The sequence below is a fragment of the Simochromis diagramma genome, unplaced genomic scaffold (genome assembly GCF_900408965.1).
Source record: "Simochromis diagramma unplaced genomic scaffold, fSimDia1.1 OVJJ01000205.1, whole genome shotgun sequence".
In the NCBI taxonomy this organism is placed as follows: domain Eukaryota; kingdom Metazoa; phylum Chordata; class Actinopteri; order Cichliformes; family Cichlidae; genus Simochromis; species Simochromis diagramma.
Genome location: NW_024386782.1, coordinates 13,793,680 through 13,812,943, shown reverse-complemented (window position 1 = coordinate 13,812,943; position 19,264 = coordinate 13,793,680). Strand labels below are relative to the sequence as shown.

The 19,264-nt window shown below is 42.1% G+C and overlaps 1 protein-coding gene across 3 annotated transcripts in view; it reads right to left on the bottom strand.

Annotated features, from left to right (window-relative positions):
* Positions 1 to 13,963, bottom strand: part of epha4b (eph receptor A4b) — a 78,337-nt gene extending 64,374 nt beyond the window's left edge. For all 3 annotated transcript variants that reach the window (XM_040022007.1, XM_040022008.1, XM_040022009.1), the window contains exon 1: positions 13,761 to 13,963. In XM_040022007.1, the coding sequence (XP_039877941.1) occupies positions 13,761 to 13,875 (115 nt within the window). In that variant the 5' untranslated portion in view covers positions 13,876 to 13,963. The remainder of the gene's footprint in view (positions 1 to 13,760) is intronic.
* Between the last annotated feature and the right edge of the window lie 5,301 nt (positions 13,964 to 19,264).

Genomic DNA, 19,264 nt, shown 5'->3' with positions numbered 1-19,264 from the left:
TGGTGCGGCATGTTTCTCTCTTGAATGTATAACATAACATTATGTCGCATTGTAAGTTTTCCACAAAGACACTTTCAAAATGTGTTCCACAAGGGCATCTTTTGTTGTGTTGGAGTACACCAGCAATGGAATCAGAAGCACTGGTGAACCTATAATTTTAACTCCAAGATTACTGTGGTTGCGCTGCAGCTGTTCCAGTTCAAGGGGACACAAAGTCATTCAACGAAGCCGTAAGAAAGACTGTATTTACAGTTGAAATTGGCTTCAGACAATACAGTGAGTAGTCAGACGAAAATGCTGGTTACATGTTATATATATTTTTTAAGGCTCACTTCAGTTCAGTTGGTGGCTAGAAGGAGATTATTGTGCTGTTAAGTGCAGGAATAGTACAATAATAATCTGCTTGCCTTTTGATGCATTATTTTAAGTACATTAGTTGTCGATTGAAGACGTGTGCATGTCTGGTTTACTCTAGATTCAACGTGCTGTTTCCAGTGTGTGGTCTCTGCATAACAAGAGGAAGTAGAGGGGGGATGCAGGAAGGTGAGAGTGAAAAGTGAGAAGACGCTGTGGCAGGCTGACCTATGGGAGGCACAATGAAAACCTGTTTAGATTGCACAGCACGGTTCTGCACCTGTGTGTGTGTTTATCACTTGTTAGTAGAGCCTGAGCGATATAGGACTTTTAAGGCTCATACTGATATTTAATTATTTCAAAGTCTGATACATTTTTATCATATTTTTGTTTCTTCTAGACACGTTCCAGCAGATCTCCCCGACATTTGTAATGTGCAGTTGTTTAGGAGTTCCTGTTAAGAAAATATGGCACAACATTTCATGGATTGCGCTTTTATGCGGTGCCAAACTCTTCCAGACTTGCAGAGAAGTTGCAGCATGCCCTCTTGCAGGCAAAGTATGCAACATCAATGCTCATAACATGGTTGAAGGGTGTCTCTTCTTTATGTTTTTAATTTTCATTTATCAGCTGTTATAAATGCTGATACTGGCTGATACCAATGTATCGCCAAATTGCTAATACCACAGATATATGGTCGTGGTACTTGCTAGTGCATTTATAGATGAGCGGCACTGTTCATTCTTGGCTCACTCAGGTCCTAATCAAGCCTTCAACACTGCTGACCATCAATATTTAATCAGTATCCATCTGCAGAGACTTCTGCTTTGCTCTTTCTTCGCTCTCTCTCATATTGTGTGTGCTTCACAGGTTACCCTTCCTCTGTGAAAAGGTTTGAATGTATGCTTTCAATCCACAGATCCAAGATCAGCTGTGTGAGTCGCTGATGTGACACAATTTAAACAAGAAGCATCCCTCTTAAGCAGCGCACTTTCATATTCACTCCAATTTTTATAAGGTAGGAGCAGTGACCTGGAAAAACTATTTACCGCTACTGTAAAGTTTGCTCTCCTGAATGCAAATGAGGCTAATCGCTCAATTGAAAAGGGCTGAACGTGTCTGTTTACAAGGCCCTCTGTGTATCCATACTGCTAGTAGGTATAACAAAGGGACTGTAAAATTGGTCCAGCCTCCTCTTTTCCTTCCCTTCTCTTCTTCTTGTGCTCATGCTGCTCATCAGCTCAAACTGAAACCCAGCCGTTCCCCTCAGCTCAGCACACTGTGTGACAGCAGGGAGGCGTGTCATGCTGTAATAATGCGTGTATATATATGTGCACTGTGCGCGTGTCATAGCACACATATCTGCGTGTGTCTGCTTGCACTTGCACAAAGCGGTATGCGAGTGAGAAAACAGCCACAAAGAAAGTAGCGCGCATGGTATAATGAAGTAGAGAGAGGCGCTGCACAGTGGAGCTGGGGTGAGAGAGAGATAGATTAAATGAGAGGGATGAGACAGAAACAGTGGTGGAGAGGTGCTGCGCAGCGAAAGGTCAGACGGAGCCTCCAGCCCATGGTGTATTTAGAGGAACTAAAGACCATTTAGACTGCTTTGCTCAGTTCATGGGCTTTGGAGTGGCACAGAGAAATGGGACATAATAGTATAATAATATATGATTTCAGAATCCAACAAAGAGGCACACATCCACGCACACACACACACAGGCACACACGTTATTTTCCCCCACACTCTCATATCTCTGCGCGAAGATAAAAGCTTCCTATCAACAAGGAATTTAGCAAAATTGCCTGTTTCAAATACAAGCAATTATGAATTATGTGATATTCTCTGTGATTCACTTCTTTTAGTACCGTTTTATGTATTTCACAGAGAGTATAACCGAGTACCTTTGACAGTTATAAAGGGTCAATTCACCCAAATTACAAAAAAGACCATTCATCTCCACAACACAGTGCAGATGATTGGAAGATTAAAACTTTAAATTAACTCAGCTGAAATTCTGAATCACCGTGTCTGTCTATAAATAAGTTACTTTGTCTGGATAAAATACAGGTCACTTTGTATTAATTTTCTTTCTCAACTGCTTTCGACCAAAGGAACTGTCTGAATAAAAAACGTTGATAATATTTTGTGGAATATATACCTGAAATTTGTGGAATTTGACAGCCAAACTGTCCTGTAAAAGCTCCCTAGTCTAAAACTTGATTCTGCCACAGATAAGTTAAAGTTCATGTCATTATCCAAATTTTGAGTTTTTTTCTTAAAAGTTAGCATTATTAAGTCAAAATTTTGAGATATGTAGTTTGAAATTGTGAGATAATGACCATTGAATAATAGTTTTAAAGGTTGAAGCAAACTTCCATAACCTGTTGACCTTGAAAAAGACAGCAGGTTTAAGACACTTTTATTATTCTAGTGTATGGAATTAGCCTAGCCTAGCAAACAGCTAAATGCTAAAACTCACCAGTTAACATCTTAGGGGCCAGATTTATATAGCATATAAGCACAATATCCAAACAGTGCTCATAGTGTTGGTTCGTTTTACAGGCAACTTAAAACGAACAAGTTGCACTATTTTCTAAACACAGCCAGAATCTGTTTATTTCAAGCACAAAAAATGATATGCATTTTTGGTATTAGCAGTTAGCATTAAATTGCACGTAGCAAACATCATTAAATCCAGCTTCTTGAAATGTTCTGTCTTTGTAAATATCCGCAGTAACTAATCCTTTTTTATGTCCAATTTAGATTTTGTCTCAAACATGTGAATTTTTTTTTTATTTTGTTTGTTTTTTGTAGTTGCTGCTTTTTTCTCATTATAGCAAAATATGTCTTATTGTTGTCTAGTCAGCTAAAGCATTACTAGGTCAATACATAGACCTACTTTAAAGCCATTTTGCAGCCCACTGGGAAAACACAACCACATAAACCTACAGATCAACACTTTTTCTTTTCTCCCAACACCTGTCAATACCTCTTATCACTTGTAATCATTGACTGGACACATCAATAATGTATTAGGTATAGTTTCCTGGCTGCTGACACAGCCAGCATGTACAGACTATACTGTATGCATGGCTGTGTATCTGTACGTGACATGTGTCAAAGACAAAGATGCAGAGAAATTATGTAAATACATTCCAGTCTTCCCCAAACAAACACAAAGCCACACCTCAGTCTATCTAAACACTTTCATCATGTCTCATTTTATCTCTTCTTCCCCTTCTCAGGGGAAATTGCCTGAATTGTGTGTGAGTGTGAAATCTAAGCCTGGTCAAGACCTGCCTTGGCCCAGAATAAAAACTCAAAGCTCATCACTCAGTCACTCAGACCAGGTTCATATTTGATCTAATGACTGGTCTCTCTCTCACACACACACACACATACACACACAAACATGCACAGGCAATCTCCAGGCCGTGAGCATCTAAACATGACAGCTGAACATCTTCCAAGTGTGGAGAGACCATGTGAAAGAAAAGAGACATCTACTAAGAAGGTTTTTCCCAACCTTTCTGGCTAACAATACGCCTTCCGGGGGACCCAACAATTTCGCTCACGGACACCCAAACATTACTTTAATTGCCTGAGGCCTTTGTCAGAGGACACAAGTGCACAGATCCGTAATCGTGCACATGTGACCCGATTACTGTGAGAGTTGTTTTGTTACAGAGAAACAAGCTGTCGTATTGATTTTCAACACCAGACTGTGAGGTTTACATTCTGAGAGTGAAAGATGAGGAGGAGGTGGGGGTGGAGGGTGTGAATTTGTGAATTAGAAATTCCTGTACAAAAGCAGTAAAACACTGAAACTGCAACTACTTATAGAACAATGCGGAGAATGTGCAAAACTTTTTTTTTCTGTTTCTTTGTCTCTTCATCTCCTTCTGTGTCTGTCTATTTTTCCTTCACACTCCCGCTTCCTCCCTCTGTGGTGTCTGTCTCTCTCTGTCTTCCTCTCTCTTTCTTATTCGCTGTCTTTTTAGGTCTCTCGACCGCTCGCTCACTGGATGGTATCCACCGCTTCAGCTGGGCTGCAAGAAGCTGTGATCCACCTGCCAAGAATCAAACAGCACTGCCAACAGCCAGACTGGTGCACAAAGAGACCAGGATGCTTACACACACACACACACACACCTTAAGACTGTGCCAGTGCCACAAAGAGAGGGACTGCACAATAAGACCACCACACAGGCTCAATCTACAGGACAATATGTGACTACATAATGAGTTTATAAGATCCTTTTCATCTCAGAACACATCATATTAAACTAAAACGAGTAGGCTTAGTGGATCCTGAAGAGTCCTGCTGACGCTACATTAAATATGCTGATATCTCACTGTCTTCTCCTTCTATAAATATAAAACCCAGGCTTTTATGCTTCTGTTTTGTGTTACAATAAAAATGTTAATCACAACTTGCAAATTCAAACATACCTGATAAATTCAATTGCAAATTCAGAAAAAATCTAAAGGGAGATAAATGAGATGCTGCGAAGCTTAAGCAAGCAGCGGCTGCACTTGAAGGAAGTTTTTAGAATTTTGCATAAAATCAGCCAGTTCCAATATGATCATCACAGGCTTAAAAAACAAGCAATCAAACAAACAGTATGGTCCTAGCACCAACAGTAAACTGACTAATTCCATCTTTTATATATAGTCTGCCTTAGATATTTCCCACATGACTGAATGATAGTGTTTTCGCAGGTAGAAAACTTCCATAATCAGTCGTCGTGTAGCTATATTATAAAGGGGTAATAACTGTTACCTTAGCGCAACAAAAATTGTGGAAACAGGGAAACAGCTAGCCAAGAATGTAGGACCATTCCTTTGAGTTCAACAAAATGTCAATAGGCTTTAAGAATGCAGGACAAATTTCTCAACACATAAAACAGCTAAAAAAAAAGAGCATGCACACAAAACGCACACCTTTATCCACTCCACTGAGGGTGCAGTTCAACGAGTAAGAGCGTTGTCAGGGCAACAAATGAGCTGATGGAGAGCAGGATGAAGGAGTGGGAAGACTTGAGCCCTGAACTTTAGGAATACACTGGCGTCACACCAAGACTGCTACCCTTGCTGTCTTTTCATCAGCCCTCTCTCCAGTCATTCACCAACCACTAGAGGTTCTCAATCAGCCCTGTGCTTTTCTCTCTCCATCTGCTCTCTCATCCTTGCGCTCATGCCATTTTATTAAAACTGAGCGATACAGTATATCCTTTGTATCCTTATCTTCAGTGACTTCCCGGCATTTTGTTATACACAACATCCCTTTCCCCTGTTTTTATGTTTCCATTGAATGCCACACGGAGGCAACGGTGAATAGAGTCAAGTATTTATAGGTTTATTTGTACTGAGCACCCTGGATGCAGAGCATGTTAAGATAAAAGTTGCAGCTGTGAGGGCAGCACTCTGTTGTGGTGGATGCCGTTCAAAATATCTCTATTATATAATCAGCAATGACAAGACATTAAGTCACTCGACGTTCACTATAAATTTTTAATGGATTACCTCATAGCTTCGATGGTCTGTTTTAACCTTATGAGCTAAAAGCAGTTTTCCTTTTATAACTCAGACACATGAACATCATTATGTCACATATGGAAAAGTTTTTACTACATTTCAGGCAATATTATGTGCCCTTTATGGATGTGGCGTTTAATTATTTCTTTTATGAAAGAATCCTAAGAAGAAGAATGTTATATTTTCTTTATAACTGTCTGCAAACCGAATGGATCTATGAATAATTCAGCTGATTTGATTTAAATTCTAATCCCGATCCTTCATTAAGTCAGTTCTGTTTCTTGCTGCTTTCCCACTATGCATCTGTTCAAATAACTTATGTTGGTTTACTACACTTCAACAGGCGCAAAATTAAGTCAGCTTTAATCAAAGTCATGTCGTCAAAAGCATTCATTCGCTCTGTCTTTATCGTGAAGCTGCAACAATTTCTCTATTAAAGTGATTCAGCAAAATCAAACACAGAGGCTTGTTGCATTCAAATCAAGCCATCTGCACAAAAACAAACCTGACAAAGGACAGAAAACCTACATCATTTGTAGGGAGAACTTTTCATAATACAGAATCACCTTTTGCCAAGTAAAAATGTATTCAGTTAAATGTAATTTTATTTATATAGCTTCAATTCACAACAACAGTTGCCTCAAGGTGCTTTATATTGCAAAGTAAAGACTCTACAATATTAGACCTAAAATCCAACAATCACATGACCCTCCGATCAGCAAGCACTTGGCGACAGTAAGAAGGAAAAACTCTCTTTTAACAGGAAGAAACGTCCAGCAGAAAGGAAGGGGCAACCATCTGCCACGACCTGCTGGGAGTGATGGGAGGGAGAAAAGAGAAGAGAGACGGGACAAAAGGTAAACTATGGGAGGAAGAGTCAAATTTTACTAACTGTTAATTATAAATATAGTAGTAGTGTATAAATACACAAGGAATGAAAAGAAAAGAGTGAAGAAGAAACACTTAGTGCATCATGGGAAGCCCCTCGCAGCCTAAGCCTATTGCAACATAACCAAAGGAGGGTTCAGGGTCACCCGATCCAGCACTAACTATACGCTTTATGAAAAGGAAAGTTGTAAGCCTAATCTTAAAAGTAGCGAAGGTGTCTGTCTCCTGAATCTAAACTAGGAGCTGGTTCCACATGACGGGCCTGAAACCTGAAGGCTCTGCCTCCTGTTCTACTTTTGGAAAATTCTGGGAAACATAAGTGAGCCAGCAGGTTGAGATGACAGCCATGAGATACATTTTATGAGGAGGTCAGGAATAAGGTCAAACAATGTTTTAGAAAACCCAATTCAATGCAATGACTTTTGTGAAGTTTTTTTAAATTTATTTTTAAAAAGGGGAGATTTGAATAGGAAAAAAGCTCCAGCAACCTAAAAGGCATATCGTGCAAAATCCCCCCCAAAATATTAAAATATTCAAGTATGTGATAAACTTCGGCTTGTTCAGCTTGCACTTTTGGAATTACATTGTAGCAGAGGGCAGATTAGCCTACTCTGCTATTTCACAAACTGGAAACAGTAGCAGGACAGAAACAATGATATTCTGACAGACTATGACAGGAGCACTGCCCTAGTTTGTCGCTTGAAGAGGCTCTGGAGTGCGAGCGTGAGGGCATGGCTTCGTCTGTGTATGCTCGTCGAATGCTTACGGGGTTGAAGTGTGACACCCAGTCAGATCCAGACACTTGTTTTCTTTAATAAGCTTCTTCCACCAGTATGCCAACAACTCATCAAGGGCAAGGAACGGCAAACACACAGACACACACACACACAGTGGTGTGCACACACAAACAAACGTAAACCAGAGACCCTGAAAATTCAGAAATAACCTGCAGTAGAAACAACCACACATGCTGTATGCCTCCACATGTGTCTCACACACACTGACACTGTGGCACGGATTTAAAAATGCTTTTTTTTTCTTCTGTTTTGTTGTTGATAAAATACAACATCTGCAAACACTTCCATGCTTATTTCTCTCCTTTTTTTGCTTTTCTGCTTCTTGTTGATCTTTTTTTTTGTGCCCTGTTAGTTCTTAAAGACATTCCTGTTGATCAGACAAGAGCACAAACACACACATTCACACACACAGAGACAGGCAGCTGTCACACAGTGGTTGGTCACAGGAGGGCAAATTGGCCCGGAATCTCTGGGGTGATCCTCAGCAGTCGAGACAGAGGAAATCACATGTCAGATTAAAGCGTGCTCACCCAGGTTTTCTACTGATGTTGCACCCGGCCAACTATCAGCACATGCACACACATCACTGTTTGTCTTTACCACACGCACAGTAGATGCCTAGCAGATTGCGTATCTGTTACAGCGCCTTCATGTGACAAACAGAAAAATCAGATGGAGCTAAAAAACGACTGAAGTTAAAATGCTTCAGCAAATGCTGTTTGACGTTTAAAACAGGGAAAGACACTGTAACTACATTTGATCCATTTCAAATTCAAGGGTAGCTGTCAGTATTTTCTGGAAGCATTCCAGGTGTTTTGCTCTCAGCCGCTCCTCTGCACAAAAAAGAAAAAAAAAGGAAAAAAGTCTGAAGCACTGGCCAGTAAAGATGTTACATCAACGACTGAACCAAATGCTAAGATGTTTGCTTGCAAAGCTGGTTAACGTAGGCTTTCACAGCCGCAGCAACAACCACAAAAAAGACCGAATATGAGAGAGAGAAAGGAGTGAGGAGACACGGAAACAACCTAATTCAATTTAGCCAAAAATAAATAAATAAGCAAAAACTAACATATCCGGGACGAAGGACGCCAGGGGTGTGCTGGGTGTGTGAGTGAGGAAGGACAGTTAGAGGGAAAAGAAGGAGAGCTTGAGGGTGGTGGGTAGATGGTAGTCAAGGCCCAGTGATCAGTAATTTGACCAGCAGTCAAGGGCTTGTTCATATCAGAGAGGGGGAAGGGGTCAGCAGATGTGGTGGTGGCAGAAAATGGGGGAGGGGCCACATAGCCAAACTTCACTACAGCCATCACACATCGCAAGCCGAGGAAGGTTTCCTTTGACATTAATGAACTCGACATCCGAAGGGAATCATTCAAGCCTAAAAACTGTTCATGTTCAAGCCTCAGCTGGTTGAGACTTGCACATATTCATCCCCGTGGTGGGAACTGAGATAAAAATAATCTCCTGTCTCACAACACTTCTGAATATAAAATACAAAAACAGCCCATATCGTTTCCAAAAGTGAAAATAAACATATGGATACACAGGAAATATGCATATGGCATTCATAATTTAGATCCTTATCTTGTCTTTTTTTTAAGAGCTGCTTGAAAGATCTATATCTTGTTTCTCATACATGAATAAACCCGAGTGCTAAAAGAAGGTATGGCTGTTTTTGGGGGAGTGATATTGTTCTGAATTGTAACATGAATGGAAACTTAATGAATACTTAATATTATTTTTCTGTCTTTAAAGGAATAGATTGAAGAACATCTGCCACATTCACATCTGTACAACACACATAAATCGCAGTAAATAAAAATGATGGTGGACTACATGTTGGCAGTGACCTAACTAAGAGACCGAGACCATCAGCGACACTACTGTACCATGCATAGCCATTTTTAGACTTTACACACACAGACAAAATAAACAAAATAAATACAGACAGACATAATGCATTAATTTGGGGAGTTTAGGGGGTCAGACCAGAGTGGAGTTAAGCTAAGCTGGCTAGCTTCTGGCTTGAGCTTCATGTCTGGCACAGAGACATGACACTGATTTCAGTCTTCTCGTCAGACTCTCATCAAAAAAGCAACTCCACGAAACTCCACGATAATATTTTAAAAAAACTACTAGGTTAAGTGTAATACAAACCCTCTTAGCCACCGATGACTAAGTATGACTAAGTATGACTAAGTATAACACGACACAAAGGCTCTTGTGGGTGCTGTTATGGATGCTCTGCTCAGTAGGGCTCAGAGATATGGTTGAGCTCTTCAGCTGTTTTTTTTTAACTACATTCCCCCGTCTGTCTTTCTTCTTGTTCTCCTTATGCATTTTGCTTTGTCTCACACTTTTTAAAAAATCCCAGTCTCTCAGCCTTTCTCTCACTCACGTACACACTTAAACACACACACTTAAACACACACAGCCTCACACACAATGAGTCCATGAGGTGAAGCGCGCACAGCAGAATCATTCTCTGTCACTGAGTTGTATTTATAACCCCATCTATCAGCCAGCCCCCGGAATATGTGCCACTATTCTCTGGACCGAGACCACCAAACTGCCCCCCAGCCATGCATTAAGATAGGATAAGTGTGGGAGAGTGTGTGCACGCGTGTGTGTGTGCACGAGTGCGCACACATCCATTCGCGCTCGCGTGTGAGCCTTTGTTAAGCAGTTGTAGGAGCTCCACCTGATTACAGAAAGCGTACGGGAGCTCCCACCTTACTGTTACACTGGAGGTCAGAGAAATAGAGAAGGAAGAGGAGAAGAAAACAAAAGATAAAAACAATCAGGGACAAAGAGATGGAGGCCACGAGGGAGGCTGATAGAAAGGAGAGAAGGGCAGATATAAAAGACCGGGATTAGAGCGAGCTCGGAGTGGAGGCAGAAAAGAAAAACAGGAGGGTGCTCGCACTTGCTGCTTTCCTCTGCTGCTCTCTGATGAGAAAGGAGATCTATATCCTCTTCTGTCCAAGGTCATGGCTGTTACATGGGAGCAGAACAATCTCATGGACTCTCGCGTGCACACACACACACGCGTGCGCGCGGCGGCACATCGTGAGGTATGGTTCTGCCGATAACTACAAGCAGCCATTATAGATTAAAGCAATTAAACCAGATGAGACCTTTGACCCAACATTATACCACAGTCAGGATCTTGTGTGAATCATAATGTGTGTGTGTGTGTGTGTGTGTGTGTGTGTGTGTGTGTGTGTGTGTGTGTGTGTGTGTGTGTGTGTGTGTGTGTGTGTGTGTGTGTCGAAGCAGAGGGCATGCTTTACATATGCTTGCCTCTGCACTAACTGCTCACCCCCGTGTTAACCTTAAGAAGCAATACAGCAATCTCCCGCAGCACCCTAAGGTCAATTCAATTTTTAAAAAAAGATTCAAGTGCGTTCCCATGAGCAATTACAGATTACAGTAAACCTCGAGACTAAAAAAAAACCCTCGGTTAATTCATCTGTACGTCCACTTGCACAGAGATTTACGCTTTAATATGAAATTAAATCAACATCCAGAGTTGGAATGGAAAGAAGCACGGGGTTCCTTATTTTCTAGGAGTGAGGAGGTAAATTTAGAGGCAGAGAGGAAAGACACAAAAATAGAAAGGTGTGATAGTCTGCTCCTTTCCCCAGCACGATTCGGCACAAGAAGGATGAGAGAGAGAAAAAAAATCGCAGGGAGAACTAGGTGCAAAGCAACAGAGAAAAGAAACAAGACATGTTGTACCTCTGCATAAGAGAGGATACAGACTGAGAGCAAAGAAGGGTGGGAGATGGTACGGCAACCAAGGGGGGAAACCTGTGAGCATCCACCCTGCTGTTACATCAGTATGCCCTCGGGGTCCAGACAGAGGGAATGGAGGGCTCCCTCTGCTGGTGCGCAATAACTCACAAAGTCCTTTTCCTCCGTTCACTGGTGATAACAAAGACCTTCAGACCAGTTTTCTCACTCTTTATCTCACAATTTATGAATGAACCCATTTCTGCAGAGTCTTATGGGCCCCATGGAGATGCAATTACAGCAACAATTTCAAGCGGTTCTTTCAATTTTACCAAAGCCCTCTGTTACGACAACCGAGTTTCTTGTAAATGCCAACCAATTTTGGAGCGGATCAATAGCTCTGGTGGTAAACTAAGCTTTGTGACAGCTTAACACTATTTTTCCTGCTAACGCTATCATCTCTATCAAAGGGATTGTGTTCTTAATTGAGCCCTGAGAGCTGTATCTCTCCTTTTATGACAGCCTCGCTTCTAGTACGAGACAGACTCAGAGGGAAGATTTCCTGGAATAACACGACTACCGAGAGGCGTGGGTGGAGAGTATGCACACTTATAGGCAAACACAGGGTACACACACGCACGCACGCACGCACACATAGACACACACACTGGCACAAAGAAGCACAATCCCTTAGCTAAGCACGTGCGGTCACAGCAGGAAAACTGGCAGGCCAAAAGGTAAAAGCGAGCCACAGAGTAGCTGACAAAAGTGGCTTCGTTGGATTACTGTCCCACTGGTGAACGTATACACACACACAGACCAGACACCACACACACAGATACCGGCACATGGAGCAGTGGGCTTAAAGGTGCCAATTAGGCCAACAGTCTGAAACAGCAGGAACTGGCTGGAGGATGACTAACTTGTAGCACATTATTTAAAAAGTGCATTTAGAAGTAATGAAAACCCTCTGACCCGTCAGTCACCCCACATGAACATGATCCACATGTGCCTGCAAACATTCACAGCGGCTCACATGCTTCTGTGTTTATTTATCGAAATCAACAGGAGTTTCCTTTGGCTTCCAGATGGTTTCATCATTCGTGCTCTCTCCACTGAATATTTCAGCAGTGTGTTAGTGTCTCCTTCACATCCATTGTCTCCTGCAATTAAAAAACCCTCCTGCTCCTCCACTCCATCTCTACTCTCCCTCTCGTCCGCTGCCGTTCTGTCCTTCAAAACCTTTGTTCTGCGTGAACTCCTCCGGGCTGTGACATACATTTAGCAGCAATGTATGTACACGCAGCTTATACTGTTAAGTCAGCCGGAGACAGGAGATCCCATTTAACCTCAGTGGGGCCTGTCATTGTATGAGTGTCCCAGAGCTCACTGTTTAATCTATGTAAGCCTGGAGTTGAGGTCTCTCCGTATCTGTGTATGTGTGTGATAGTGATTGAGAAAATACAGAGAAAAATATATATCAATGAAAGGCAACTCATAGTGACAGAAAAGCTTTGTTGAGCTTCAAAACAAGACTCAGTGGAGCTTTTGGGGGAACACTGAACAAAATGATTCACAGTCACAGCTGTATCATCTCCAGCCAGACTGTCTGACAGCCAACAAGCAAAACAACACCACAGACTTCCAATTTAATCCAAATAACCTGCTTCATAAACTAATAATTGTTTTGTTTTTTGTTTTTCTGGCTATGACTTTAGCACATTGATCTGCTGTTTTCTCCATTTAGTGCAAGTTCAACTTCCCTTTAAACAAGCCAGCCCCCATGTTTCAACCCAGCAAGCAGTCAGGAGTAGTTAGTAAGTAAATACATTGGCTAATTTCAGGCTGAGCATCGATGTTAATACAATAACCGAGAGAGGCTCAGCAGCAGCGTGTGACAAATTTAATGTAATTGCTGCTCCTCATTTGCAGACTGAGGCAGTGGCAACAGTCCACGGCAGAGAAGAAAACATTTATCAGTCTGTAATAATAATGAAGATATCTATAATTAAGAGGAATTTTGACAGAGATGCCAATGCTGCTTTGGCATAATCATTATAAGTTAGTATTCTTTGACGCAGGGAAAAATAGTCCACTGATTAATAAAATGTCACAAAGTGACAAGTCGACCTCAGCATTCTCTGGATGATACACGACAGGTTTGCCTGCGCTTATATGTCATAAAAATTTCATGTCAGCATGCTCGGAAAAGAAAAAAACGTGACGAACACTATTTTTGTCTCTCTTACTCCCTCTCTCCGCTTTCCTTTATGCATGATTTATAAGCAGCACTTAACGGGAGTCTCCGCCGCTGCGCTGCGCTCCTTCGCCGGCGAGTGGAGAGCCGCGGGATGGGGCTCCCCATCCAACAACTCAGCGCACGACCAAGTCATCTAAACTCACTCGACTTTAAAGCTCCACGAAACACGTCGGGGGCAAAAACCCACCTTCATTCTCCGGGTAATTCCGTAAGGCTCGGCATGGCGGAAAAGCGTGGAAAAGAAGCAGAGAGGATAGGAGGGAAAGGGACGGATAGATCCACAGTACGCGTGGTGATGCCATTTTTCAGGCTGCGCTGCGCCCTCGCTGCATCCCTGTTCGCCGTGTCGAGTCGGTGAGCGCAGCCTCGCAATTGAGGCAGGGAGAGAGAGCAGAGGAGAGGACGGGAGAGCAGAGAGAGAGAGGAGGAGACGCTGGGAAGGAGGGTCCACAGTCAGCCAAGTTCTGTCAATCAGCCGCCTGGCTTTTTGGGTGATGTAAAAGGCCTGTGGAGACTCTGTATTACACTGCAAAAAATCAACATATGATAATGTGATTTGGCTTCATGTTGACTTTTATGAAAAAACATTACAAGCGGCCGAGTGACAGAGTAAAATTTCAAAGCTAACTGAGCGCAGTAGCCTTCATAGTTGCTCTTGAAGAATAATTATTGGCTGAAATGTCACAGCAAAACCAAACGTCATTCATTTCTGTAAATCCAACTTCGTAGATCTTGAACATTTCAAAGATTATGTATTTATAGCAAAGATACTTTTATCTAGCTCACTGTTTAGCTCATTTATATTAATAGCAATGCATAATTTGACATTTGTCACCGGTTATGTTGGTAATGAGAACTGTAAGCACTGAAAAATAGAAGCAAATTGGCAAACCCCAAAGAGGCCTTGTTTAAGGGGTGAATTATGCCTATTAAAAATGATGCCAGATCATTCTCTTATGGAAAATGCCAGAACAATAGTCCTTGGCAGAGCAAACTATTACAAAGCCAGTCATCTCATTACTGTTTGGGTAACATTGTAGGAAATGCTGTCAACTATTTTGTTAAGAGTCGTGGCCTCACAGTGATTACTGTGCAGGTATCAGCTCGGCCTCTTTCTCTCCATGTGTCTTTGCCCAGTTCCTGGTATTGTTGCTTTGGAAGCAACCAGCAGTAGACAGCATTGGCATGCACAACAGATCTCCTTATGGAGATTTATTCAGCCCATATTACATGTATGTGTGGGCTGGGTATATGTGTTGGTAAGTCTTGAGCAAGCTGTCCTTAAACATGAATAAATAATGTGTTTGTCCTGTCATATGAAACCTGAGGAAGAGCTGAGAGTCTGCAAGGTCGACCTTTCTATCTTCCACTTTTTAGCACGTCCCACTGTCAGAGCTGGTGGGACGTGCCCCTGAAGTTAAAAAAATGTGACATTTCACCTCCTGAGAGTGTCCATTTATGTTTGTATTCATATACAGAATCTGAATCATGGTTTTAAATTATTTCCCTGAAAACCAGACATTTCACGAGAATATGGCACATATAAAGCTAAAGTTACTAACAGTTAAATGAGACCTGTGATTATTCTGAGCCATTCAATTCATATTATTAGCAATAGGGCTTAATTGGAACTACTAAAGGCAGTATCCCAAGAAAAATGTTTATTTACTTTATTGCTAAGAGGTATAAGAATGATGGCACTCTCAATTATATCAACCTAACTTTGTTATGTGAGCTTTCAGAATATAAAACTTCCTAATAATTATGGATTCGAGTCAGACAGAGAAAGGCTAGAGTTTTTCCTTACATTTGGGCTTTGTGCTGAACTAGTGCGGTTGGTTACATTTCAGAAAGGAGAGTGGCATCGGTATTCTCATGTAACCCTTTTACAAAGAAAGCAGATTACCACACTTCCCCCAAAACAGACTAACTATTCCTTAAATAGCGTATCTGTGTACATATTCTTGGCACGTTTCCCTCTGTGAATTCCCAGTGAGAAAAACTAAAGCAATCTCAGGTGACTTGTAGGTCACCTGATGCGCTGGGATTTTTTCCCCCCCCCCGTGGAGCCTCCAGGCAAATGTGATGTAACCATCCCCTGATTTATTGAAGGACCATGACCACAATTATATTTGCCACGGGTAACGTTCCTCTATCACGCTTCTATCCCAAATGAGGCTCCTGAAAGAGCTATAAAACTGTCAAACATACCCTGATTTATGCTGAAATTCTGCTTTACCTCCTCCCAGCCATGTGTGCCGTTTTGCAATTGTGTTTTGGCTTTTGTGTTTTTTTCTCGTTCGTGTGTGTGTGTGTGCGTGTGTGTATCCACCACCTCCACACATTTGTTAAGGCTCCAATTATGATGATGATTTGTTCTTTGCAATGGTTTTACTTGGATGACCTAATTTCCTTATTGAGTGTGGGAAGAAGAAGAAGAAGAAGAAGAAAAAAATCTTCCCTTCCTTCTACTCACTCCATCCCCGCGCGTTTCTTCCACTTCTCCTTCTTCTTCTGCTGCCATGATGCTGCAGCCATCCATGCGCTGACAAAACAGTGCTGTCATGACTTCCCGCAGCGATGGAGTGACACAGTCCCTCAAACTCGTGTCACCCCCTCCACCACAGACATGCACACATGCATGCACCCAAACACACACCCATTTTCCATGCTTTGTGGAAGACTCTGGTTTTGCATAATGACACGCCGAGGACACACACACACATAGACACACGCTAACACATGCGGTGACAATCCACTGACAGAGCTGACACCAGTCTAACAAATGTTTGAAATGTTGTCATGTGTTTCTTTATGCCTTTATGCTCATGTTTCTATCTGCATCTCCATGTTCTGACACCTTTTCACCCTCCTAACTTCACATGCATTTCCACAAGGAAATACGGATTTCTTTGCAACCTGTAATTTATTTGCAGACGGATTCTTCTTTCATTCATTTTTCTTTCTCTTTTGACCTCTAGATTCTAACCCTTCACCCTGATTAGCCTGACTGGGTCAGCGATTCACTACAGTGGTCCACTAACCAGCCAACTTATTTCTGTGCCGTTTCCTTACAAACAAATAAACACATTGTTGGAGCGCTCCCTTTCCAATAAAACCGAGAGAAGTTACAGACTCGGACTAGCACAAAAGGAAGTGAAGCAGGAGTGCGTGCTGCATGCATGTGTCATTGGCGGCGATTGCTTGTTTGACAAGGGGGCAGAGGTGATGGCAGGGTTGTCTGCCTTGCCAGGAACTCCCCCGCTCACCGCTCACCCTCCACACTCTCTATATACACACACCCTTAGCCTTATTCAAAGCCACTCACTCATGTGGTAATGTCTCTATTGTGACGCCCTGAACGCTTTTTGGGCAACAGCTTGGTGCTGGCATTTGGGCAGAGGCATGTGTGCGCATATGAGCATGTGCATGTGTGGCTGCGTCTGGCTCATGCACTGAGGAATCTGCCCATGCAGAGCTTGAAGCATTGAGTTTTCTGCCTCACCCTGGTGACAAACTGAGGGAGATTTGGGGGACAAGGGATGGGAAATGTTGGCAGCTTCATGTACTGAGATTAAAGGACACCTCTCCAACCCACACACACACCTATATATCTGCACGCACACATCAATTCATCTCACTCCATTCTTACTTTCTGATACCGCCACCATCTCAGTGAAGAAGGCAAAGCGATTCGTCATGTCAGAGAGCCCTGGTGTTGCCATACAACAAAAGGTGAAAGGGAGTGTGGGAAAGGGCTGGTGCACAAAGCCCTCCCTGCCCCTGTCTGTCGCCCTGTCTCGGTTGCATACGCGAAGCTGAGAGCCCCTTCAGCATCCCCCACCCTGTAGCACATGAGGTCCCCTATCTGCAAAAACACATCCAATCTCCCTAAACCAGGATATATACACTTCCATATCTCAAGCTTGCTTCTGCTGTGGTATCCCCTAGTTGAGGCATTAACACTAACACAGCCAGGAGGGATTTCTATTCTGGCCACTAAGCCTAAATATATATGTTCATAGATAGTGTGCCAAAATATCTCAATATCAGGTCTCAGCAACATCTAGAAAAAAAAAATCCTTTAACTCAGGCCAGACAGCCATTCAGCAAGAGAGATTGAGGAAGGGGAAGACAGTGGGACAGAGGGAGAGAGAAAGAGATAAAAACAGCTATTCAGGGAGAAAAATCTGCTGGTGTCCGTCAGCTCTGCCCAGAAAAAGGGAGCAGGAAAGAGAAGGAGGATCTCCTTGAGACTGACGCCAGCTTTGCAGACAGAGAGGCAAACAAGCAGACAGACAAACAAATAGAAGGGCAGAGCGAGGAGGATACTGTTCACACTCTTCCAAATGTCTCGTCATCTGGGCTTTATTTGTACCTGATTTACTCGGGTTGCTCGCATTCAACTATTTGGGATACAGACACACACACACACCGACGAGCACACATAGAGTCGTGCTCAGTAACAGGCAAAGTGAATACTGTTTGGCATATAGCTTAGAAAGTATATGTACTGTAAGCCTGCTGGGGGAAAAGCAGTCCATGTCTTCCCATCTTAATCGCGTCCTTCTCAAACAAAGGACTGATTAAACAATCAATGAAAACTGACCTTGCCTCCCTTTATCACATTCCCACTGGTGCTGACCTATTAGCCAGCGATGAGAAAACATGCAGATTTGCCAGCAGACGTGAGCAAAAATTGAAATAACATTTGGAATCAAAACAATGTTTCCTCCAAAACATTTTCTCACTGAATAAAAGAAAATCTGTCTTCATGTCGCCTACATTATCTTGAATACGACAAAAAACAAAAGGGAATGAGCCAGAGTGCTTATGTTACCGGCTTCAGCCAATGCCACATCATTTTAATAGTGCTAATGGAAAAGGAAATGAATGGATAAAAGGTAGAATGGAGTCAGCATGATGCATTGGAGCGTCCCCAAACAGTGACAGTGTCTTGGCAAGAGAAGAGGTAGAGATGCCCAATTCGGAGCTCCTCTTGCTCGCTTAGTGCCAGATATCAGTGCAGTGGTTGATATCAAGCTGAATATGAAGAAATTTAGACTTCACGTTATATATCACTCATAAAAGCTGGCAATTGATTTCTATGCTGTGACTTTTATAGGGGCCGATCCCTCGATGAGTTTTATTTTACACACTATTGTTTAAACCAGTGAAGACATGGGCAGAGCTGCCTCTGACGGTAAGATTTTATTCCCTTGACCATAAAGATTCTGGAGTCATAAACAGCAGATGTATTTCACTCTCATGTTTTGCTACACTTTTTTTTCTTGTGGCCACCACTCGGACAGTTATGACACAGTTGTTTGTGTGCATGGAGACACTGTGTGTACTTAATATCATGTCTTTGCAACAAGCTCTTTTGATTATGTTTTTAACCATCACATGAAGTAGAATTACCTGAACCTTCTTGCCCAAGTTTCCATGGTCTTTTCGCAAAAAAACAAAACATGTAAATGAAGAGTCGTTGTTTTGTTTGTTAGCATTTCTATGCTTGTAATCATATTAAGAAGTTCTACAGTCAGGAACTGTCCTTGGCACAGCAATGTGTGACAGGAATGTTGGAGAAATTTGTTAGTTTGTGTGTTAACAAGCATTATTATTTCATTATCACAAAAACTAAATAAAGTAAAATACAAGTAAACATAGTGATTTATTTGGACCTAACAA